The sequence below is a fragment of the Lycium barbarum genome, chromosome 2, assembly GCF_019175385.1.
Source record: "Lycium barbarum isolate Lr01 chromosome 2, ASM1917538v2, whole genome shotgun sequence".
NCBI classification, from domain to species: Eukaryota; Viridiplantae; Streptophyta; class Magnoliopsida; order Solanales; family Solanaceae; genus Lycium; species Lycium barbarum.
Window position 1 is genome coordinate 125,227,701 of NC_083338.1, and position 27,389 is coordinate 125,255,089.

Sequence of the window (27,389 nt, forward strand, 5' to 3'; positions counted from 1 at the left end):
TAAATCCTGATAGAAATATCATTTCATCTCAATAATCATGTTTACTTAGAATGAAGAACATTTTAGAGAAAATATCTTGATGAAATTAAACTATATATATGTAAGAACTCAAATATTTAGGGAAGTGACAAGAATATTGAGGGAGAAATATAAAACTCTTTTTCTTTATCTAGCTAATACACACACACACACACACACACACACATATATATATATATATATATATATATATATATATATATATATATATATATATATATATATATATATATATATATATATATATATATATATATATATTTGTAATGTCACACTTCGATCGCAGAGAAGCCAAGATTATGGTTTAAGAGTATATGTCTTTTCGTGAAGTTTAGCGCTATGGGTATGATAAACAAGATCGATTTCTCATTTGTTACGTAGAGCCATAGTTGGCTATGGTCTTAATTTTTGTACAAACTTGTAAAGCTATGTTGCATAACACAAGACTACGATTATGTATTTTAAGCCTTGCGAATCATCTTTTGAGAATTTAAAAAGCCTATGCAACATGATATTTGAGAAAAGATAAAGAAGAATTTGAGAATAAGATCTAAGCACCTGCCCCGGGTGTAACCTTGAATATGGCTAAGCTAATTTGAAGTACACTCCCAATATATTCGATGGGTTTATCCCTTTTTAATTTTACTTTTTTTCTTTCTCTGTTTTGTTTTGTAGGGTTGGGTCTTTTTTTTTAAAAAAAATAATAATAAAATTGGAGCGGATATTCATTAGATTAAATAGTGAGTTAAAAATGTCTTGATATGGTAAATTAAATCATAAAAAAATATTTATGTGCAGCGAAAGAGTTGCGTTTTCGACCCTTATGACTTATAGCCTGTTTGGCCAAGCTTATTTTTCGTCCAAAAGTACTTATTTTTTCAATAAGTGTTTATTTTAAAAAAAGTGAGTTGTTTGACAAAGCTTTTGGGAGAAAATAAGTACTTTTGAGGAGTAGCAGAAGCAGTTTTTCAGAAGCTAAAAAAAATAGCTTTTGCCCAAAAACACTTTTTTGAAAAGTACTTTTGAGAAAAATATACATAGAAGCACTTTTTAAAAGTTTGGTCAAACACTAATTGCTGTTCAAAAGTACTTTTTAAATTAATTGGCCAAACACAAACTGCTTTTAGCCAAAAGTACTTTTTTGAAAAGTACTTTTGAAAAAAATACTTTTTAAAATAAGCTGTTTTTAGAAGCTTGGCCAAACAGACTATTATTTGTTACTATGAGGAGTGTCTAGTAATTTTTAATGACATAAAACAAAGTTGGTAACTTTGGTGAGAAAAAGATATTATACTTTTATGAAATAAATTACCCGACAATACGAAAAGGACTAAGAAAACTTAAGCTATAAATCAATAAAGGTTGTGATAGAGTGGTAAGTACTCTTTCATCCTTAATTGAAGGTCTCAGGTTCGAGCTGCTGGTACGGCGTCGTCTGTGTTAAGGAGTGCTTTACCTCCAATGTGAGACTTCCCCGCGCTAAACCGGATTTAGTTGGGCGTGCCGGTACCGAACACCGGGTGGAAGAAAAAAAACTAAAGGCATAAGATTTCCAAGATTATATGAATGTTAATTTATGTAAAATGTCCAACATTATGGCAGTCATTCACAAGTCTTTTATCTTGGCTTATAATGGAGTACGAATTACCTATTGTATTAAGAGCAAAACTGGTTAAAATATTAAAAGCAAAATTGGAGTTTTAAAATTGAGAGGGAAAAAAAAAAAGATACAAGTGCTGAAAAACGTTATTTTTAGCTCCAAAGAAACAATTTGGATTATCCATATTGTTAGCATAGTGATATTCATGGTTAAACTTTTTCTTTGTAAGGCAAAATTGAAGAATTTTGAAAAAAGGAAATATTCATCAGAGACTAAAAACTAAATCAGACAACTACATCGTGAGTAAGAACGATAATTTGCAATTACCATATATATACATTGATTCTGAAAAAATCTCTTACAAAAAGACTGGTAACATTACTATGCCATGATGAATACAATCTGTCATGGTAGACATTACAACCTTTCGACATACACAGACTAGTAGAGAGTACAACATTTCTTCCCTAAAGAATGACTTGTAGGAACAGAGAACTCTTATACCTAAAGTAAAAAATGTAACAACTACAAGTAGTAGTACATGTGGTGATAAACGAAATACAATATGTACAACTGATAGGGTAAAAAAAAAAAAAAATTTATTACTGCAGATTGTTGTTATCATCCTCCAATTAGAAGACCAATAAGGAATCCTTAATGTCATAGCCCATCTTCTCCAAGTTTGGATTAACAGCAAATTGAATCATAGGGGGTGGTCCACAAGCCAATGCTAGTGTGGTATGAGATGGCATAGGGATATGTTCTCTTAGAATGGCTTCTGTAATAAATCCAGTGCTGTACTTCCATCCTTCTTTTATTGAATCTTGAACCACATACCATACTTTAACTCTTTCTGGTATTTTCTCTGCCCATGCATCAAGCTCTTCCTTGAGTAAAATATCATCCTCTGTTCTGTTGGCATACACCACATACATTTCCGTGTCGTCTTCAGGATCTTTCAGAATTGCCTGCATCACTTGATACACTGGAGTTATTCCTGTCCCACCAGCTATCATAGCCAACTTCTTGGCAAACTTGTGTTTGCCATGGACTAAGAAATTGCCCTTTCCTTGGTATTCAATGTGACCTAATGGACCTTTCACGTCGAGAAACGCCCCCAATGGGAGAGAATCAAGATATTGTGACATTTGCCCTCCATTAGGGAATTTAGGGTGAATTCCTTTGAAGTATATTTTCACAACCAACTCGAAGAACCCCACCTCATCGACCGTGCTCGTAGGAGTGTAGGCGCGCATGCAGAGCTTGTCATCAACTGTGGCACAGAGGAAAATGTGTTTGCCAACAGGCAAGCCCAAGACTTGATCCTCAGAGGGCAATGCAAATCGGAATTTCCGAACATCGGGTGAGATGGATTGCTTGTCGATGAGTTTGCATGGGATTTTCTCCCTTGGAATGAGAGCCACACTCCTTGTTGGTGCTTGAACAAGTTCCTTAATAGGTGCTAGAAAGCTACTGATGGAAGAAGATCCATGGACAGAATTGTTAGGAGAGGAATCAGAGGTGTAACCAGTAGTAATTAGTTCCCCAATCCTAAAGTCCTCCAAGAGCTTCTTAGCCTTATCGGAATGAATTGCATCAAATTCCTCAGTGCAATCAGTGCCAGCATTGATAAGGATGCTGTCAGCACCACCAGGATGGTCTTTCAAGAAACGTGTTACATCGTAAATATGGCCATGGACTATGATCCAAGCAGATTCGGAATTGTTGTGCTTCCTGACCTCGGACATGGAATACATCTTGGAAGCTGTGTTCATGAATGGAGTTGAGATACTCTTCTTTAGTGTTGGAGCGGCCTCTGCTGATATCTCCAAGTGCCTTTCCTTTGCCATCCATCCACCTGATTGGTTTCCAGGTTGGGTTGGGTGCTCGAACACTATTCCAATCTCTCCCTTGTGAGGCTTGCACACGTTCATTTTCACTCGGAACCAACAATTGTTCATCATTCCCTGAATTAGAAATAATGTAAAACAACATTAGTAACTACGCAAGGGTTTAACTTCTATACACTATAGTGTGTAAGAGAACTTTTACACTATCATGACCACCCATAAAAAGTGGGATTAGTAACATTGTCGCCTGTCGGCAGATATAAGTTAAATTCATGGATGTAATTACAACTTTTAGATTATACAAAAAAAATATTAAGCTAGTGTGGTAAAAGGGTGATCCTGTTTTTGTGTAAAGATTGACATAACTAGATGAATTGACCTAGTGGTCTGGCAAGTGGCATTCACATGTAGTTCATGTGATCACACCTCTACTTACATAATAGGAATTTTCAGGGCTTGGTACGTCTGTGGCTTGAATTGATCCATGTATGGACCACACACCTCAAAAAAAGAATCTAAAACTATAACCAGCGAAAAGTGTTTTTGTTTCTAGTTTTTTGTTTTGGCATGTGTCATCATGTGCTCTGTGAATCTTGCATATTGGAAGAATCATGAAAAAGTTGAACGGAACAAATATTACTTTTCCTCAAGGATTAATTACATATATTGTCAAAAACTTACCCCACACCCCCCCCCCCCAAAACCAAACTCCCGTTATTGACCTCGTCGACTTTACACTGTCAGTACATAGAACTTGTAAAAAGATAATGTAAAAGAGATGTGAATTTACCATGACGTTCCAAATAAGCTTCTCGGGTTGAGTATTCATGGTCTCATCGATAGCTCGAACAGCAATTTCTTTGGCACCAAGCAAGTCTAGCACCTCAACCTCGAGTGACCAAAAGCACCAGCACCAATACTTGCCATACTTGGTTGGCTTCTCTGGGTGATCTAGTGTGCACACACTCCATGTCTCACCTCCATCTAAGGTCACTTCTACTCGAGATACCTTTTTACCTCCACCTGTTACATAATCACTACCCAATCAATACAATGGCTAATTAATTAAAAAATTAATTAGTAGTCTAAAACTTCTTAACATGTTAGCAGTACCTAGTTTTTGAATGTAACACTTTGCCCATTTGAAGGGTCAAACTTGAATTTAAATAAAAAATTGCAACAAGTAACCAGCTTTATAAAGTTAGGCACGTAGTTTAGGGGAAAAGGGTCCTAGACTTAGTTAATAAAATATAAACTAGATCCATATAAAGTGATGACCACTAGAAAGTTTTCTAATTGAATAAGAACACAATATAATAATCCAACTAGGGTTGTTGAGGCAACCAAAGATGCAGGAACTAAAGCAGTCAAAAAGATTCTGTCTTTTCAGGCAATTGAATTTTATATTATACGAAAGACCGACTCTTCAGAACTAGGAAAGCTCCCCAGGTTTTTTGTGTATACCATTAAAATAAATCAACCATATTGTCCCTTTCTTGCTATTCTGTTTCACATTAGCAAACAAGCTGACACCATCTCAAGCTCATGCATCCACCTCCACTCAGTAGTCACTACTATTCTCCTTTATCCCAATACCAATAGTTGTATTTGCAGAATTTTAACCATAGTTTAATTTGTCTACCAATTATTGTCAATTTGTTATTTACATAGAATTAGATATATCACACTCCCTCTTCCTAAAAAGACTAGACTGCCCGCTTTCTTTATTAATTTGTTTAAAAAATATTGACACTTTTCTATATTTCGAAATAATTTAATTTTATGAAATGATTTATAACCACACAAATATCTAAGATTTATTTTGGACCACACATTTCGAAAGTCTTATTTCTTAAACTCCGTACCAAGTTAAACTAGGACAATCTTTTTGGGACGAAAGGAGTATATTATCGGTCTTTTAAAGTCTCTGTACATTACTTAAAAATATTTAATAGTTTTAGCCATAAAAGTATCGTCTAAAAAGCAATACATGACTTTTTACTTGTCTAATTAAAATGTACAAATTTAATTCTAGAAGATGACTAATATTTTGAATCAGAGGGGTGTCTCAACCATTTATTGTCATATTTGTATGTATTATGAGATAGAGGCTGAGGTTGAATTGGGTCGAAAACCAGAGGTGCATAAGGACGAAGTAAAACTTCAGAGTTGAGGATACGACGAACTTCGACAATACTAAGAAAAATCAGCAAATCAGGAATAATAAAATTTAAGAGATGTGATGGAAAAAACAACAAATTAATTAGTATGAGAAATCAGAGTATACTAACCAGAATAAGCATAGCCCCTTAACGTGTAAGGTCGCTGAGTCGTCCACGCGTTAATAGGCAAAATTTCTTCATGACACGGCGTCGTAATTACAGAGTTTATGTTGAGCTCATTGATGATGTACTCTGGCTTATACCACCATGCTGAAGAAAGTAACCAAAAAATACAACTTCAGTATCACATGAATTGGATGCCAACATATAATAACGATAAATCTGACAACTCTATGTTTTGTCTGTAGACCATTTGATTTGAGATGAGAATAACAGGACCATATAACTAGATGCCTTGAATAAAGTAATTGGTTCCTTTCCAATTACTTCATGCAAAGGAAATTCAAAAACCATAAATATATAGAAGGAAGTTGTCAGTTGATTTTTTAGACTTGTTCTGCACACCGCGTAAAAACTATTTATATATTAAAGTAATTTCAACTTAAAATATTATTTTACAGCTAGATAATTAATCTGCTATCGTAGATTAAAATTTTAACCATCTTATCACTTTGCATTTGTGTCAAAAAATTTACTTAATAAGTAATTATTATGTGTACCTTCAGCGTTAGCAAGTTCAGCATCAACATGGGGAGGGAGAACTCGATTATCCTTGTAATGATAATAGCTCTCTGATTCTTGTGTAGTCACCACAATTCTCTTCAACCATTTCACCATTCTTCCACCAATGAATCCTGGAATTATCATCCTTACAGGAAACCCATGGTCCGGTGCCAACATTTCTCCATTCTGCATGTATGCTACAATTATATCCCTTGACGGATCCATAGCAAATTCCTTCTTAATACTCGTACCATACTTGGAACCACCACCTCCAGGTAACATATCCGCACCCTCGAAACAAACGTTAAGTGCCCCTTTTTTCTTACTATAAACACCGCACCGTTTCAACAGGGCGCGGAGAGGTACTCCGCGCCATAGAGTTGTTGAAACGGCAGCAGCACCCCAGTTAAAACCAATGGTTTGTTTAACCATATTCTGTTCTTTCCTTCGGTTACCGGCACATACAAGCGTAACTGGCAACTCCCTGGATGGAAACTCGTTAACCAACTGATCCATTGTGAATTTCATAGGGCGTTTGACCAGACCAGTAACTTCCACGGACCAGTCACCCCACGAACCCTTGGGAACCGGACCGTGGTTACGAACGTAATGAAGTGGGACAGGTGTGATAAAACCATGGTGCATGAGACGAGCCAAAGGTGGTTCGGAGTTAAACGGGTGTTTACCAGTGAGACGTATTAAGGAAAAGTTACGTTCAATCCAATTATCAGCAGTTCCTTCATCTCTAGTGTCATGAACAGATGGTTCTAATTCTGAATTTCCTTTCTTGATCATTTGAACGTATTCATTTTTTTCGTCATCATCATCGTCATCTTCACTAGAAGAATAATCAAGGTAAATGGGGGTGTTTGTTTTCTTTTGGAAAGGTAGTTCATGGGTTGGGGGTGTAGGGAAGTTGCAACCACGAACCGGGGAATCAGACCGGGGTTTGAATGACCGGTTCACGCCTGATAAACCCGGTTCAATGTGACTAAACTGCCGGTTTTCAACAGATGCAGCCATGGTAAATTATTATGAGTGATAATAAAAAAGAATATGAACAGGGAATTTGGATAAAAAAAGAAAGAAGAAAGAAGAGAGATTTATTTTTCTCTCAGTATTTCTGTATCTCTTTCTTTAGATTTGGTTTTCTTATTTGGTTTGGGAACGAAGTTTGTGACTGCGTATGGTGGCCTTATATAGATACGTTATGGACTCTCTCAAGTCTCAATGTCTCCACAACCCCATATTACATATTTAAGTGGGACCCACAAAAATCGATACCCCAATTGAATTTTGATTACCAAAAGATTTAATATTTTTGACATTTCAAAATAAAAATTGCTAATGATTTACACTTTTTACGCGGCTGGGGTCAGTGAGAAAAAGGGGGGTCTGGGTGTTTGGCAAAATGGCTTAAATATTGATTAGGGCTAACAGCTGTTTCTTGTTTGTGCCGTCGTTTTTGAGTGAGTAAGGGTCACAATAAACATTTTCGAAACTCAATAAATATTATTAAGGGCTCCACTGGAGCCTAATTTACTTCTAAAATTGGGGGATTGTCTGGGTAAAATGGCAAGTAAAAAGATTCAGAATGATACTTACGACCTTATATGGGAAACAACTCTTATATGTTTTTGAACAAGAACCTTCTTTTTTTGTTAGCAAACACATTCAAAAGTTTTCTTCAATTTACATGAGCATTGAACTAAATCCTTTTTAACTTTTAATAATAATACTGTTTGTTATAACTAACTATTTCAATCTCAAATAGACTCCCAATGTGAAATTTGCAGAAACCGACAAAACGAAAAGAAGTTACATTCATGTTTCATAGCAGGCAGAGATTTATATATAGCTCTTAAAATGTGTAATACATATCACGTAAAGAAACAAAATTAATCTGCACTCGTGTTTGTACCAAACTATATATGCACCGCCAAAAGTTAAGATGGAGGGGTAAATACTCCTTTATTTTTAATCCAAGGTGTTGGGTTAAAATATTGGGAAAAAAGTCCCGTTTGATAGGGAATTTCTAAATTATAAAGTGAAATTTCATGGTGTGGATCCTAATTATTTGGGCCCCAAAACATATGTTAGGCACCGAATAAGGAACCAAAAGGAAGAAAAAAAAAAAACAATGTATGATGATATATTGACATTTGTGTACATACAAACTTATAATCAGTTAATTATAACAAATTAAAATTATTTGATAAGATTGAGTAAGTATTTTAATCTGTTTTGTTTGGAAGCCAGTATTTCATTAGCACTGAAACATATACTCCCTCCGTTCCAAAAAATTGTTCTCTTTTGACTTGGCACAAAGTTTAAAAAATAAAGAAAGACTTTTGAAATGTGTGGTCCAAAACAAGCCTTAGATATTTGTGTGGCGTAAATCATCTCATAAATTTAAATTGTTTCTAAATATAGAAAGGGGATAATTTTTTTGGGACAGACTAAAAAGGAAAGGAGGACAATCTTTTTGGGACGGAGGGAGTAGTATTTATTGCCGCAATTTCAAAAAGCAAAATTGCTCAAAATTATTACTACCTCCGGTCCATAATAATTGATGTTTTAGCCTCTAAAAGTTTATTCAAAATAATTGATGTTTCACACAAGAAGATTTTCTCAAATTTACCTTTCACGCATTGCTAATTCAATGTACAAATTTAATGATAATTATGTCAACCTAAAAAGAAAAGAAAAGAAAATCATAATTAAGGGGCCAAAACCCCTCTTAATTTTACTCCGCCAGTCTCAAATTATTTGTCGTGGTTATTAAAAATACTTGTTTCAAATGTCATTTTAGAAGTTTAAGGCACAATCGATTATTTTTTCTCATTTTTCCCTTGTTAGAAATTTGTCATTAATGGAGATGACACATAAATAAGATAAATATTTAATGCAGAGAGATTATAACTTAGACATAAATAAGATTAATGTCAGTCAAATACTCCTCTTAATTAATATTTCATAAGGGACGTGTAAAACAAAAAAGCGACAAATAATTTGATGCAAATGGAGTTGGAGCAAGGATTCCTTAATTCATGTCCCCAATCAAAACCATCAACTATTAACAAATTTTTTTCCCAATAATATTTACCCAATGTAATAAAAATTAGAATTTCACAACTCTTTCGTCTACATTAGACCTCTTAGGGTGCGGTCTTTTCCTGGACTTTGCGCAAATGGGGATGCTTTGTGCACCAGACTGTCCCGATTTTTTACGAGATCTTTCCTTTATCAATTCAAAACTTGAATATAACCTTGAGCCATTTAACAGTACTAAAAAGCTGCCAAAAATCGACGGACAAAACGGTTTTTTCATTGAAACCGACAAAAAAGAGACCCAACACGGTCCGTCAGTTTTCATAGCGTCGCTTTTTGGAAACCGACGGACTGCGTGGCTTACGTGGTCCGTCAGTTTTATATCCAATAATCAAAAATATATATTAAAAAAAAAAACAGACTACGTCGGTTTTTTTAATGTTTAATTTTTTAATTTAAAAAGAAATAATATAAATTTTATAAAAAATCGACGGACTGCATCAATAATTTATTTAATTTATATTTTTTTTATAACAAAACTGACGTAATTCGTCGGTTTTCTAGAAATTATACAGAATTAATTTCCAGAAAATCGATGGACAACGTCGGTTTTCTTGGGGAAAAAAAGGTAATTGCTGCATTTTTTGCAGCCACACCTGCACAATAACCTGCTCAAAACCAGCACTAAAATGCTCCAAATTAATTCTAAAAGAGCTATACAACACATAAAATCACCCTAAGTACTAATCAAACATATCAAACACTATCTAAACACATCAAATACGATCTAAATAGACTGTCAAAGTTTAAAATACTCAAATGTCCCACCAAAAGTACCATTAACTAGTTCTACATAGTTTTAACATAAGTCCATAAACATAAAACATAAGTCCATTATGAAATCCAAACTACTGCAACTCTTCATCCGGTGTCCGGGCTACGTATTCGCTGTCATCATCATCTTCATCATTGAGGGGGGAGGGGGGGAGAAGATGGGGGCACACCAAATCATCCACATGCAATGTGGCTTTTAATTTGTGCCTTGAGCGATTCAAGGTTCGCTTTCATCAAATTACTTTCTGCAACTCTTTGTGCCTCGGTCTGCTAATTTCCGATTAAGTTCTTTAATTTGCTGCACCATAGTTGTGACCTGAACACCATCAACTCCCTCAACTTGTTAAGAAGACCGTTCACCTCATAATCCTGACCGAAGGCGACTTAAGTTGTTCCTTGGGCCTAGACCATACACTCTACCCTTTTGTACTCCCCCAACTGCTCTACACCAAAATTCTGCCTTTAATTCCGGTGGAGGTCGGCTCTAGTGGTCAGGATGAGTTTGGTTGTACTGATCCATGCAATGAGGACAAGCTAGCTTTTCAGTAGTTATCCAACCAGACAACATCCCATACGCAGGAAAATCGCTAATAGTCCACATCAAAGAAGCACGTATATTGAAATTTGTCTTAGTTGATACACCATATGTCACTACACCTTCACACCACAATTATTTTAACTCATCACTCAAAGGTTGTACATAGACATCAATCAAGACTTTTGGATTACGGGGACCAGGGATAACACAATTTGGGAATATGTAAGGACTTGTCATACACATCTCAGGCGGTAGATTATACGGAGTAAGAAATACAGGCCAACAAGAATAGGGTGCGGCCGAAACAGAGTATAGTGTGAAACCATCCGCACACAAACCCAATCAGTATAAGTTCTATCAAAATATTTCCACGCTTCTCCATCCAATGGATGACACATAACACCAGGCGTCCTTTTATTTTCGCTATGCCATCTCATGTGAGGAGTAAAACTCGGTGATGCAAACCTCTTTAACCTAGGTATAATAGGTGAATAATGCATCGCCTTAATTGGAACCATCTTCCCACTAGGCGCTTGCATATAACGCGCATGTCCACACAATTTACATTTATTTAAATCAACATCTTGCTTATAGAACAATATACAAACGTTTGGACAACAATGAATTCTATCATACAACAATCCTAACTTGGAAACCAATCTCTTTGCTTGATAGTAATTCTTAGGTATGTCGAATTCCGAACTAACTAGTTCCCCCACAAGCTTAATCTGTCACGACCCTACTAAGGGGACATGACGGGCACCCGGAGCTAACCTACTGAGCACCTCTGAACATACATATCATAACCATTTCTAGGTGGGCCGTAAGCTAGCTCATGGGCATCATAATTTGTAAGGGCATGTGCCACAAGATTACGACACATTTCTATATAATCCTCAACAATTATACTCGTCATCACAAGCCGACAAGGCTGCCAAAATATTATATAACAATATGAACCGGTAAGGTTATGGGACATCTAGATACATACATTTGTTTACGAGCCTCTCTATAGAATACAGGAATACATAAAGATGGGGCAGGACTCCGCTATTCCCAAGTATATACACAAAAGAGTAATACCAATAAACTGCAGATCCGAAGCAAATGGAGCGCTCCTGAGACTCCGCTGATGAAGCTCCTAAGGATCAGATCCGTTTACCTGTCTACCTGCGGGCATGAACCGCAAGAATGGACTTCAGTACGAATAATGTACTGAGTATATAAGGCATGAATAACAACATAATAAAAGTATAAAGATAAAGTAATATAAAAGAGATCAACTTGTGCCTCTGAAGTTGTGCATGCTTAGCTTTTTTAAAAAAAAAAAATCCATATATACATATATAGTATCTTGTCCGGTCGTTAAAGCGCGGTAAGTATCTAAATTACACATATATAAATACATATAACATGCACGAGAGCCCAATTAAATGCTACTATTCTATCGCAGTGATGTAAGGTCGGTAACCTCCGATTTATATTATGGAGCAATCATCATCGCTATATCTCACCTTGAAGGAATAATTATCATAAGGTGAGATCAGCAACAATGAGTAAAATCAAGGAAATCATGAAAGAAGCTCAATAATATTATAATAGCATCAAATCCATAAGCTTTGGAATCTCCAAAAATGATTACCATCAGTATCATCATGGAAAACATCTATCTTTGGCATCATAAGAATTTTGAGAATCACGAACTTCTAGCTTTTTGGAAATAAGGATGTTATGGAAAGCATGTGGGGATTCATAAGAAAAGAATCATACCTTTAGAAAGTAAGGGATTAACCTTAACATACCTCAAGCCGCCCAAGCAATCCAACAATCAGGCGAATGACAACTAACACGCCATTCCATTCCTATAACAAGGAATACACATATAATCTTAGATGGTGCTACTATATCACGTACATCAACGACAACTTGATTCTAGAGTAAACCGGGCAGCATTTCCCCTTACTCTCGAATCACCTCAACATATTCAACAACCCACAATAACAACAACAAACCTACAAAAGTCCTTAAATACTCTTTTTACTGCCCTTACAAAAAGTATACATCAAACAACCCAAAGTATATCAATATACAATAACAATATACACTTCCTTTCCTCTCAATCAAGGAGCATAATCTCATAAACACACCAAAAACATTAGATACCATCCATATACATGGAAATTAGCTCAACAACACAGCCACAACATGCTCAAAACAGTCCACAAACTCAACAACTACAACACAACACTTTATAACCTTTCCTCCATAACTATTTTCACTTTTAGGACTTGTTAAACCTTCAAATCAACTCAACATAAGAGATAGGATGAAGAACATACCTTATACTCGAAGAACTTTAGCCACGCCAACTTTCTTCAAGACCAAACTCACCACACCATCAAGTAGAAGAAAGAACAATCACTTTTCATGAACTAGTTTGGTATAATCTTGTTGAATTCTTGATTTAAGGGGCTATAAGTGTTTAAGAGAAGTGTATGGATGTTTCTAGAGCTCAAAAGAAGTGTAAATGATGAAAAAAGGGGAATAATAGGGTGTTTTTAATAACCTTTAAAAGTCGATTCCACCGACTTTCTATGTGGGGCCCGCGGAGAAGCCATTTGCCAGCTTAGCTTGAAATGCCCATAACTCCCTACTCCAATGTCGTATTGAGGAACGGTTTGTTGAGTTGGAAACTACACTCGACGAAATTCATTTTAGGCTCTTGAAACACCTCAAAACTCCTGATATACTAGGAGATATACCTCTCTGAAGTTGACCCAAAATTTCTATTCAAAATCCTGCCAAGTTTTCGACAAACTTATTTTCTTCTATTTGATAATCCCGGAACCTTTAGACACTTGCTTAACACTTGTTAAGAGTATTACTTAACCTTATAAGGGTTCCATGACCTCTCCAAGCTTACGTTAGTTTACTCACAACGCAAACGACGTGAAAATTTTCGAGGTGTAACATAATCATTGAGTCCATAGCAGCTTCAGCAACAGTCCAATCTGATTTGATATTAATCATTCTAACTGCAACAGAAAACTTAGAATGCTGACTCCCTACCCAAAGTGGATGACTAACCTCTTCTAATTCTTGATAGAAGCGTATTGCTTCTTCATTAGGAGTTTGCTCAAAATTTTACTCAGGTTCAAACCTAGAATATACCCCAAAAGCATCATTAACTGTATCATTAACTTGATCATATTGGACATGACTATATTCCTGCGACCTACTACTACATTCCTGCGACCTACTACTTTCACCAACAAAAATATTATAAAATATACCATTGACCCCAGCAGTCTCTCCATGATCAGTCCAAACATAATATCTCTCCTTAAACCCACGACTATATAAATGAACCTTAACCGTTTCCGGTTTCAAATAATTCTTACACTTGCAATGCAAACAAGGACACCTAATTACCCCTTCATTTTGAAATGGGTGAAATGGCGTTGCATGTGTGATAAACTTGTTAACACCTTCAACAAATTCATCATGTACACTTACACGATCACTATTATTCATATTATACATCCACAGACGATCCATCTACAAAAATATACCCATAAATTATTGAGGTTATAGAAATATACTATAACTTAAGAATTCTAACTTAAAATATGACTTAAGAAAGCACAATCCCAACTAATTCTAACTTTGAATTCTCAATAACAATTCTAACTTTGAATTCTCAATAACAATTCTAACTTTAATAACTTATGGATTCTAACGTTAATATAACTTTGAAAAACACAATGCCAACGAATTCTAACTTTGAATTCTCAATAACAATTCTAACTTTAATAACTTATGGATTCTAACTTTAATATAACTTTGAAAAGCACAATCTCAACCAATTCTAAAAATTGAAAAGTAAACCTATTCAAATAAACTCTACATTTTAGTTTTGAGGTTATAGAAATTTTATAACTTAACAATTCTAACTTTGAAAAGCACAATCTCAACCAATTCTAATTTTGAATGCTCAATAAAAATTCTAACTTTAATAACTTATGGATTCTAATAAAAAGCACAATCCCAACCAATTCTAAAAATTGAAAAATAAAACTAATCAAATAAAGTATACATTTTTGCACAAATTCAACATCAATATATTAGAAATGATGATAACTAATCTAACACAAATACATTGACAATGAACATAAAATATAGCACAATCTCAAGCCAAAAAAATAAAAGTAAACTAGTCAAATAAAGTTTACATTTTTTCACAAATTCAACATCAATAACATTACAAATGATGTTTAACAAAGCTAAATAGACTAACATTAGGCCTAAAATGTACAAATAAAACTAAAACTGAAAGAAATTTAAAAGCCCTAATTTGAGTACTAACCTCAATTTTTTTGTTAAAAAATGGGGCTGGGGTGGCGGGGGCGAGCTGCGCAGGTGGTGGGGGTGGTCGACGCAGGTGGGTGGCGGCGCAGGTTGTCGGTTTTGGGTGGAGGGTTTTTTAGTTTTGGGAAATGGGGGAAATGGTGGACTGAACCCGTTTGGGTGTTGATGAATTAAAAAAACCAACGCAGTCCATCGGTTTTTTTAATCCTTTGACCCAAGAAAAATAAAAAAAAATAAAGAAACCAACGCTGTTGGTTTCTTAAAAAAATTCATTTATTAATAAATTGAAAAAGAAAATGAATTATAAATTATTTAATATATTTATAAAAATAAAGCCGACGTCGTCTGTTGGTTTTTAATTATTTATTTTTAGTAAAACTGACGTCCCACGTGGGTTTTTGTGTAAAAGTTTTGGCGGAATTGTAAGCGCAAAATTCTGCGAAAAAAAAACCAACGAGGTCTGTCCATTTTTTAGTTAAAAAAAATTAGAAATACACAAAACCGGCGGACTGCATCAGTTTGTCGAAGCGGCGCAGTCCGTCGATTTTTGGCAGTTTTTTAATACTGTAATAAAGGTACGTGCGGAACTCGTAGTGATTATGGTTTTCCTACATTCCTACACCGGTACATTTCTTTCGAGTTTAAAATCTATCAGAAACAATTTCTCTATCCTGTAAAGATAGAGGTAGGTATCCCGTATCCGTAGATTTGACCCTTTTTATACGTGCTTGCGGGATTAAAAATAGCTTACGCTTCGCCTTTGAGCTCTGGTATTATGCACTCTTACCTCAAAATTCTACATCAATACAAAGGCTCTTGAGTAAGAATTACTAATATTATCTTAAACTAAGGGTGTCAAGTGGGCCGGGCCACCCCGAACCCGGCCCAGTAAACCCAGCCCACCCCCGGCCCGGCCCAAACCCACTAAGAGGTGTAAGGGGCTGGGCTAGGTGGGCTTTATTAGGGGGCTGGGCCGGACAAGGTGGACAGCCCACCAGCCCGGCCCACCAGTAGCCTGGGTGATGGCCCATCGGGGCACCGGCCCGGCTCGACCCACTTCAAAAAAAAAAGATAAGTATTACATTTATTACTAATAATAAATATTTTAAAAAAATTGTATCCCAATAAATTAGGAGTCTCTTTTTACGGAGCACTTTAGTTTTCTTTAAAATTGTATTTTAAAGCTAGACAATCTTATTTTCTCAACAAATATACCTTTGATACATTTTCAGTATATAGTATATATTAGATTGTGATAGTACTTATCTCAACAAATATACATTTGATAAATCATTCAGTTCAATGTCATGCCTTTTCACAAGCGTCTACGCAACACACCGATACCCCCCTCCATCCCCACCCCCCTAATAGGCTAATACCCGACGCTCCGGACTTGTGGAGATATATGTCACCACAATGTTGACATTTAACATGTTCCTCATTACTCGCTCAAAATGCATCCACACCGCACTTGAAGTTGATCTTCGAACTCGAGGAGAAGGTGGAGGTGAAGTAATGTACACTAGTTGAATAACAAATTTAGATAAAGAGAGAATTGTGGAAGAATTGTGTGAAAATGAAGAAGAATGGAGGGGTATTCATAGTTTGAAAATATGACCAAAGTGAAGTTATTCATAAATTTAGGGGTTCAAATAAAATTAGCAACGACTAGTTATTTAAATTTACAACGGCTAGCTTTTTGAATTTAACGACGACTAAACTTTTTTTTAATTTAGCAATTTTATCATTAGATGTAATGTTAATTTTATTATTATTAGTAAATGTAAATGTCTATTTTTGTATTAGAACTTAAAAAAAAAAAAAAAAACCCAGCCCACTAACTATAACCCGGCCCGGCCCGGCCCCGTTAGCCCGAGTTGTAGCCCCTATCCAGAGTGAGTTGGGCCGGACACCCTTTTCCCTCTCCAAGCCCGGCCCCCAGCCCCGCCCCCTAGCTTACGGCCTGGCCCCGACCCACCCCTCTGTGGCCCACGTTTAAATGACCCGTCCCGACCCACTTGACACCCTTATCTTAAACCATACAGAATAGCCAGCCCTCAGGACTTAGCAAAGACTTTATCCATAGAATTAAGTAATATTTTTGTGGGTTAATTATCCGCATTAAGATTAGCAATTATCGGTAAGTGTGGAAGTGCGTAGAATTAGCAGTCTTAATAGATGCAATGAAACTTCGTCGCGCCCAACAAACACAATCTAAAGTTGGATTATTATGTCTTAGTAAATCTTAGGCCAGGTTATGCCTCCACCAGTTAGCTAAATGTACGTACTATAATATTTATATAATTATTCATTAAGCATATAACATTGATTAATGCTTAAGGCTCAAGGGACTAGCTTAAACGGGACCCAATTTATATGCTTTTTTGTGTTCAATCCCACTTTTTTGAAGTCACAAAATTAAAATTTGCAAATGAGGCCTATGCGCTTAATAGAGATTTCTAGTTCAAGTTCTATTTTTTTTTCCCCTTCTAATAGGGAGCTTTTTGCCTTAAATGTGTCATATACGGCGTGAATCCTAATTAATTGGATTAATAAATACTTCATCCGTTTCAATTTATGTGAACCTTTTCGGAGTAAGAGGGTCAAATTTTACAACTTTGACCGTAAATTTTGATATAGATTTTCCAAGTTTGTAAAAATAAAATTCATATATTTAGAAAGTACATAAAAAGTACAATAAGTCATAATAATTTATAATTCAAATAATTTAGAAAAAATGTAAGAAAAACATAGTCAAAGAACTACCTCGTAGACTCCTTAAATAGTAATTGATTCACATAAATTGAAGGAGAAAGAGTACTAAATGTGATGATTACATATGTTACCTTTGGAAATATAGGAGTAGGCTTCAACTTTTATCAAGCTCATGGACCATGGTAGTTGAAATGAGAAGATTTTTCATCAACCACGAGTTTGTCTCATGTCCGGAATAAGAAAATAAGAAGTTCAAACTTTTATCAATTTATTCTTCCGATCGCCAACTTTTCTCATGTCCAAAATTAAAAAAAAAAGAAAAAAAAGAGTAGAAGATGAACACTCAGGTCGCAGCTAAAATAACTCTCAACTAATATCTTATAATTTGGTTCTTCACAAGTTAACACTCAATAATTTATTTTAGTTATGTTTGATTCATTTCCAAATTAAATAGCTAATATCATGTGTTCTTTTATTTAGATTAGCACAATGGGAATAAAACCTCTTCTTTCAGCTTTAAAACCAAATTCCAGCTACTTCCACACACAATCTCTTTTGCTTCATCTGTGAGTAACATGAACAAGTAAGAGGAGAAATTAACGTAGAAAAATATGGAGGCTGGGGAAAGGGAAAACGAGGAGTGGGAAAGAGTGGGGTTTAATATTTTTTTAATTCTTTCTTTTAAATTTTTTTTTGGAGAAATTTCACTTTCACTTTTAAAGTTTGGAAATCAATAACCTCTTCGGGTTGTGTTCGGCATGGAGGAAAATATTTTTGAAAAATACTACCCAATTTTTTTATGTTTGATTGGTCAAAGTTTTTTTAAATTATTTTTTTCTAAGAAAACAAGTTTCTTAAAAGTGAAGAAAATAACTTTCATAATGGAAATCGGAAAAACAAGTTCTACAAGTGGCGTTTGACATTAATTGTAGCGTAACCCTCACCCACTCAACCACCACCCACCCACCCCCACACCAATTAATTTTTTAGAAATCCCAAAAAACCCGTAGTCGCTACCCTTCGGGTGCGCAATGGACAACCTGCTCATTGTGCAATAGCTCATAAATCACCCAGGAGAAGTAAACAGTACTAGGCAAGCCTGGTGTGATGAGCTGTGACTGAGAACACTGCTAGTGAGGAAATCGATCCCAGATCTCCCATCTAGAAAATCACTCATCCAACCAACTCAGTCAACCCTTACGAATAAAAGATTCATAAAATATTGAAGACTCTGTAATATGGAATGCAACGGTAGGGAAGCGTTTACAGTCAAAACAAGGTAATAGTCTGATTAGAGACGTGATACCCACCCCCTAACCCCACCCTACCCTAAACTACACTCCTACCTCCCCCTGGCCCAACCACCACTCATTTAATTCTACTTGAGGTTGATTGTGTAATTAAAGGAGATGATATATTTTTTGTGATTAACTTAACTATCTAATACATGAATGAAATCACACTCAATTTTTTTTTACTTCAAAAACCAAAAATATCTAATTGAAACATTTTATTAGAAATTGGCGTGTTCAATTGAAACACTGCTTAGTTTGAATGTCTAAATAAAATATTCTGGCAAATTTAAGGAGCTGACTATGTGTTAATCCCAGGTTACTTAAATTAAATTTACTACCCGAGAAAAGTATACAATGAACATAATTAGATTTCTCACATAAAGCAAATCATTTTATATCGCATTTGTCCAAAGGGTCAAAAGCAAGACATTTGAGGCTAAAAGACATATTAGTTGAGATATACTTTGCATCAATTTATTCTTCCAATTGATTCAAGCAAATGGGAACATCATCTACCACAAGAGCCTTACTGAGAAATGTTTTCAACAATTTTACTTTTTTCCATTACGACTACAAAATGATTCAAGCAAATGGGAACATGCATCATCTACCAAATTAAAAGCAACCCTGCGGAGATTTTTTTTTTTTTTTTTTTTTTGTGTCAATCAGATTTATTTTTTTCCCTTACGATTACTAATTGGCTTAGCTCAAGCAAGTGAGAATTACATTTATAAAAGGAAGAAAAATCAAATTTACTCTTGTACTTTACAAAAAGGTCTACATTTACTCTCCGTTTGAAGTTTGGATTAATGTTATCTCTGATATTAAACTTTTGGCACACATTGCCCCTGTAGTTTGCGAAATAATTTACTCTCGCTCCAATTAACCTATTTCCAAACTACAGAGACAAATGTGTGCCAAAAGTGTACCGACAAGAGGCACCAGTGAGCCAAACTTCAAGCAAAGGGTAAATATAGACCTTTTAGCAAAGCATATTAACAAAGATGCGTTTTCCCTTTAAAAATACATAAACCCATGACCTACGTGACTTTTTCTATTTTCGAAATTAACAGTGAGAGAATCTATTTTTCGACAAATTAAACTATCAAACTTGTACTCACAATTAAATTAAATTTATATGAGATGATCTAATATTTTGAGACAATGATCTAATATTTTGAGGTTAATTTATAGATTCGGTAAATTCTTCTAATGTATTGCGATGCTTATATTTTACAAAGAATTGTTATCCTAAATAGATTCTAATGTGCTTAAGTGGCATCTTTTCATTTAGCGTTGACAATATATTCAACTAATAAAGTAAAGATTTTGACCTAAAATGAATTAGGATTATATCACACAACGGAGCAGAAAAGTAAAATATTAGTGTGATTACATTATACAAATTCATTTGTTTTTTATTATATACGCTAGATTAGCATAATCAATCATTTGCTATAATACAAGATATATATATATATATATATATATATATATATATATATATATATATATGCTAATGTTGTAAACATTTTAAAAAAGATTAAAGAACGATGAATTTTCTACAAGATCTATTAGCATTTTGAAAAGTTATAGAGGACTCATCTGGAAAAGAATTAATTCTCGTTTATTCTACTTCATGTACGTGCATACTACTCGAAATACAACTCAATATAAATAGATATGTTTATACAAATATTGTGAGTTGTAACCTAGTCAGAAAATTCTAAGTTTGAAATGTTATGTAAAACCCGACTCAGCGAAAGACAATAAAAATTGTAGATATGGTGATTTTTTTCTCTTTATTCATTTATTAAAGAGGAGGTTCGTTTCCTCTGCTCCATATTTGTTAATTTCTCGTGATTTTCATCTATAAAATTTGTTCAGAAAAAAGGATTTGAAATTAGTCGAGCTTGGTTTAAAATGCTAGTCTTTTATTTATTATTTTATATCGATATTACAACTATCTAATCGAGTAACATGCCATTGACCAAGTATCAAGAGGTAACATTAAAATCAAAATCCAAAATGGGAAGCTCTACAAGTTAATAAAGACATTTTTGCTTCCAACTATTTTTTGAAATGCGGGTCAGAAAATGTTTTCATTGTTAAAGGAAAAAAGAATCATTTTTTTCTAAACATGCATGATCTTTCTCTCATCGCAAAATAGATGTTAGTAAATTGTGGGTAAGGCGGAAGGGATGTTGAGAAATTTAAACACAAAAAAAGAAATAGAGAAAATCTCCATCATGCTATAACTATTACTTTAACTTTACCTACTATAACAATAAAATTACTTCAATGAGCTACAGGATCAGATGGAGCATTATAATTTGGGGTTCAATTCTTTGATGCAGTGTACAAATTTATATGTAAAAATTTACTAAATTTACAATAAATAATAGATATGAACCCATAACATTAGAAATATAATAGTTCAATACCAAATAATTTAAAAGGTTGAACCTCAAGAGTTTAAGTCCTAGATCCGCCTCTGATGAGCTAGTATAGGTTTTGCCATTATTATGAAAAACGTTTTACTGACTTTATTGTTATATTCGGTAAGGTTTAATGACTTGACTCTTATAGTAAGTAAAATTCAGTTATTTCAATATGAACAAGATAATTTCATTATTTTACTATTACAAATGGTAAAGTTCAGTAATCAAAGGGGTGCTAAATGGGTGGGTTTGGTTGGATTTGGTATGGTTGAAAATGGGTTGAACAAAAATGGGTTGAGTTTCAAACCGCTCATATTTTATGTGGGTAATATATGGGTTGGGTGATAAATGGCTAGGTTGGTTATGGTTTAACTCATATTATACAAGTGTACTATTTATTTCAAGTGTATGTTTATATAATTTTTCTTTTTTCAAGTTAAATTAATTTTTTCATATAAATTTCAGGCGTGAGGCGTGGGGGTGGGGGTCGTGGAGGGGGTGGGGTAGGGGTATGAATTTTTTTCTCATTTTTTATATTTTTTTTTTATAAAAGTAAAATATATGAAATTGATTTTTTTTATTGGGTGGGGGGTGTGAAGGTAGGGGAGGGGGTGGGGTGGGGGACCAGAAATTCTTTTCCATTATTTATAATTTTTTTTATAGAAGTAATATATGTGAAAATTGAAATTTGGGGGGGGGGGGGGGGTTCGTGGAGGGGGTGGGCCTGGGGTAGGAATTTTTTTTTCCATTTTTTATAAACTTTTATAAAAGTAAAATATTTGAAATTGATTTTTTTTTGGGGGGGGGGGGGGGGTCGGAGAGGGGTGGGGTGGGGGTAAGAATTCTTTTTCATTTCTTATGAATTTTTTATAAAAGTAAAATATTTGAAATTGAAATTTGTGGGGTGGGGGTAAGAATTTTTTTTTCATATTTTATAAAATTTTATAAAGGTAAAATCTATGAAATTGAATATTGGCGGGGGGGGGGGGGGGGGAATGGTGGGGGTGGGAGTAGGGATCGGAGTGGGAGGTAAGAAAATAAAATTCTCCTTTTTTATAAGTTTTTTATAAAAGAAAAATAAAATATATGAAACAAAAAAAATGTGTGGGGTGGGGGGCATGCCGGGGTGAGTGGTGGGGTAAGGGTTGGGGTGGGAAATAAGAAAGAAATTTCTCATTTTCAAAATGAATTGTTATTGGGTCTAGTGTGTTCTTATATGGATACCCATATTTTGCCCATATTTTTATGGGTTAAAGAGAGATTTGAAACCCATATTTACCCACCTGAAATATGAGTGACCCAACTCACTAACATGTGGGTAAAATGGACTAATTTTCTAAATGTGGGCTCAAAGTGCCACCTCTGATAATCATACATGAAATTATCTCACCAAATTGCCTATTTTCTGTACAAGCTACCGGAGAAATAATTCTTTCCAACATAACAAAGACTAATCTGTGTTCATGAATGTGACGAAAATGTGATTTTCAGGTACTTTACGGAGAAGTTTCCATAAGTAAAATGAAAAATGAATTTCTTAGAAAAACAAATACATGCATGTCTGAAAAGGTTACCTTATTGATGGGTATGTGAGACTGAAGAAAAATAGAAGGAAAGGGAAGAACAAATTAAATATAAATTCATCAAACCTTGGAATGACATTGATTACGTGCACGACTTTTTTCCATGTATCCTTTTGATTATGCTGTGGGCTATAAGCCTATAACTAGTGGCCAAATTGTTGGAGTAAAAAAAAAAAAAATCATCTGTCACAACCTAAAATAGTTTATTTGGCCCCACCTAAGAGAGATTACTTAGAGCAAGAAAAAGTAAAAAAGGAAACTCAACCATAGTTAGCTTAGTTTGACCAAACTTTTAAGATTCTAAAAAAATAGTTATGATAACTAATCAAATTCAGTTGTTTTTCCCCTCTAAAAGCTCGAACAAACATCTCATTTTCTAAAATAAGCTGTTTATGAAAAAAAAAAAAACTTTTAATTTCCTAAAAACTAGGCCACACGTGCTATTTGTGTTCTCTGTAAAAATAACTTGCCAAGTAGCCAGTCATTAGGCATGGTTTAGTCCATCTTTTCTTTCCTCAGAAAGTCAACTTTTGACTCGACGCTAATTAATTTCGATGGAGCAAATAGTGCCTTGAATTTATTTCGAGTGTTGACTAGTAGAATTGAAACAAAGCTAAGTAATGTATTAAGAATAAGAAGTCTAAATAAGCTTTATTTTTCTTAAACCATCGTCCGATGTTTGACGGACCGGCCTGATTCATTTTTGTTATTTTTTTAATAATTAATGAAGAAAAGGATATATTGTGTGAGATGTGTAGGCCTTTTTGAGGAGGGATTTTTGGTGTGTTTGGAACGGAGGAAACTATATTTTTATATCTGGTTGGTAAAAGAAATTAAAAATAATTTTATAAGAAAATACTTATTTTTTTTAAATGAGAACAAACGATTTTCTAGTAGAAATAGAAAAAACAAATTGCATAATCACATGCCCCAAATCCAATATATAATTGCCTTCGAGACATTATTTTCTGGTTACTTACCAAAAACAAGAAAATAACTTATTTTATCAAAAAAAAAAAAAACCGTAAAATACATGATAAAACTCTCAACTTAGAAAAGCATCGGGATATTTACACTATACAAGGAATGATGCAGCCCGTTGGCTTTTAATTTCAAATCATTAGTGCTAGTATTTCTATTTACAATGTATGATTAAAGGTAATACTCATTTTATTTAAATAGTCATAGTTCAAATTTGATGAGTTATGATAACTTATGTTTTGATTATTTGACAAACCTAATTTGAGTCGTACAACGTGTTATAATGTGCTCTCACTCGTGACATCCTGCGGTGTGGTTAATCTTATTCGAGGAACCAGATGCGTTCATGTTCACCTGATAGGGAGAATGAAGAGATATAATACTTTGTGTTGTGATGATCTGACGTATATCATTCAAGGAACCAGATGTGATAAGGTTCACCTGATGTCTTGGTTAATCTTACAATACATCACTGATAGAATGACATACTCTTCTGAACAACTAGGTGCAATTATCCACGCCACACAAGTTGCAGGATAAGAGAATGCAGGGACCAGATGAGGAGCTGAATAGGGACCAGATACGCTTTCAGAGGGACCAGATGGGATCAAGTCCCCTAGCCGTTGCTCGGTCAACTCTACAGCTGTAAAATCTGTTGACACTGTACTGACTGGACAGTGCAGCAGCACAGCTGTAGCATGCTAGGAAACAATTCAATGTCCCTTTCATCTCAACACTCATCTCTCATATATATAAACTACATGATGCAAGAGAAACTCCAACACTTTGCAAATCAGAAAATTTTATATATCTCAAAATGCAAGCAGCCGCCTCTCAAGAACAAAACTCCAACAAACTAAAGGACATGTTCCCTACCACTGAATATATTTTGAATTCTTAGGTTTGTTGGTCTCTATCTTGTGTTCTTAACTTCTTAACTTGTATTCTTACACGACTGTCAAGAAGTGTAATAGTAGGACAGATTTACAACCAATTTGAGTTTATGTACTTGGCTAGAGTTAGTCAAGCTTTGCTTGTGTTGTTGGCTAGAGTTAGTCGAGTTTTGCTCTTTGAAATAGGGTTATTGTAAAGGTATTGCAATAGAGTTTTTGTAACTAGTGAGGGATTAAGAGTTTAATTCCTACGTTGCAATAGGTTGTAGTCTGAAGTTGCTCAGTTTAGTAAAGTTGAAAATCCTACTGGTGTAGGTCGTGATTTTTAATCCTTTGAGCAAGGAGTTTTCCACATAAACATCTTGTGTTATATACCTTCTATCTTTAATTAAGTAAACAGATAGAGAACAGAGAACCAAGTTCTCTACACTATTTGGTGGACTCGTATATTCTTTCAATTGGTATCAAAGCGGGTTTCTTCTAAAAAGCTAACACCTAGAAAGGATTCTTCTTATGGATAGTTCACCAAACCTAGAAGAAGTTCAATCTATCAGAAGACCACTAAGATTTGATGGAAAATACTACGGATGGTGGAAGGCAAGAATACATGATTTTATCATGGCTGAGGATCTTGAGTTATGGGACATGATTTGCAATGGTCCTTATGGTTCTATGAAGATTTATGAGGCTGGGACTGCGACAAATCCAAAAATAAGGAAGAAACAGAGTGATACTGACATAAAAGCTGTGAAAAAGGATTTCAAAGTTAAGAAAATTCTCATTTGTGGTATTGGATCAGAAGTGTACAAGCGAATCTCATTTTGTGAAACTGCAAAAGAGATCTGGGAAGCTCTCTAGACCGCCTATGAGGGAGCCAGTCAACTAAAGCAGTCCAAGATTGACTTGCTAAACATAAACCTCTCTAGATGAAGGATAGTGAGCCCATTCAGGATCTAGAGTATCTCACTCAAAGATTTAAAAAAATGATCCAGAAAAGTTGTGGTTCTCAGAAAGAAAGGTCTAGCAAAAACCTTAAAGGATATCACTGTTGTCACAAATATAGGAAGGCTGGGTACTTCATCAAAGAAGGCCCTCTCCAAAAGGAGGACTATTACAAGAAAAACTCTAATAAAACAGCAAAGAAGAACCTGGTTCATGCAAAAAGGAACCAGGTTCATGATAAAAAAAAATCAAAAGAAACAATGCAGGTGACAACCTTGAGAAGCAAAATCAGGTTGTCTAGGAAGACTCTTCTAGTAAATCTGAAGATGAAGATAACCAAGGTGATGCATCGACTATGGCTGCTAACTACGAACCTTCAGAACATGAGTCAATTTTTTCACTCATGGCAAAATCTAATACTGATGATGATAGTAAATAGGATGAGGTAAGTTTTCCTAATCTTCAAAAACCTGAAATATTACTCTCACAAAAAATTGATGTCATTAGCAATTGTGCTAATTGATAAATATCACAGCCTCATTAAAGAAAAGAATGTGTTCATTGAAGAGTTTGATGAAATAGAGCAAGAAAAAAAATGACTTGGTAAATACTAAGGAAGAGTTAAAGGAACAAGTAGACGTGCTCTCCATAGAAATCTTTTTGTTAAAAAGTAAAATTAAAAGATGGATGAACACACCCTCTAGAGGAAATGAGAAGCTAGTAAGGTTTAACTTGAGCTTAAGAAAGAACTTAACATGACCAAGATGAATCTTATTGTTGCACTTGAAATGAACAAACAACTTCAAGAAGATTTAAAGAGGGTAAAAATGATTTGGATAAGTCACTTCAATAGACCTGGTCTTCAGAAGTCGTCACCTCCATGTACAAGAGCAACACAGGAGAAAGATAAGGCATTGGTTTTAAAAAGTCTAAATCTCCTTACAATCCCCATAGCAAGTATGTCACCACATCAAAAAAGTGGCTCTGCACTCACTGTGGTTAAATCGGCCATTATAAAGAGATGTATTGAAAGGAGATCAAGAGTTGAGGGACCTAGTTCTCGCAAAAGAAAAATGAACTTGCCTGAATGGGCAAAAAGAAGTTTGATTCACTGGATTCTTTACTCCAAAGAACCAGTTTGGGTCCCTAAAACATCAGTAATCCAATTGACAGGCTTGAGCGAGAGGAAGCAGCCAAAATAATACATGAATAGTGGTTGCTTGAAGCGTATAACTAGAAGAATGAATGATTTCTCCTCACTCAACGCCTACCAAAGAGAGAGGATGTTACACCTCGGAAAAATTTTCATTGATGCACAGTGAAAAGACTAACGAAGGGCACGAAATATACGATGTTTCGATAAGTAAGAGATAGCATTTGATGACCCTAATTGAGATTTCAATGCATTCGAGG

At 34.8% G+C, this 27,389-nt stretch overlaps 1 protein-coding gene across 1 annotated transcript; it reads right to left on the minus strand.

The window, feature by feature from the left end:
• Positions 1 to 1,939: 1,939 nt before the first annotated feature.
• LOC132627089 (nitrate reductase [NADH]) lies at positions 1,940 to 7,508 on the minus strand. The gene is made up of 4 exons (XM_060342187.1): positions 6,332 to 7,508; positions 5,781 to 5,921; positions 4,280 to 4,512; positions 1,940 to 3,606 (listed from the first exon to the last, which is right to left on the minus strand). The coding sequence occupies exons 1-4, from the start codon at positions 7,356 to 7,358 to the stop codon at positions 2,272 to 2,274; spliced, it is 2,736 nt and encodes a 911-aa protein (XP_060198170.1). The 5' UTR covers positions 7,359 to 7,508; the 3' UTR covers positions 1,940 to 2,271.
• Positions 7,509 to 27,389: the final 19,881 nt, after the last annotated feature.

Excerpts from the sequence above, each read along its gene's own strand:
- LOC132627089 (XM_060342187.1), bottom strand. The coding sequence starts at position 7,358 with ATGGCTGCATCTGTTGAAAACCGGCAGTTTAGTCACATTGAACCGGGT. Across the intron at positions 4,513-5,780 it reads AAGGGGCTATGCTTATTCTG|GTGGAGGTAAAAAGGTATCT; the intron begins GTTAGTATACTC and ends ATTATGTAACAG. Across the intron at positions 3,607-4,279 it reads AGCTTATTTGGAACGTCATG|GGAATGATGAACAATTGTTG; the intron begins GTAAATTCACAT and ends TTTCTAATTCAG.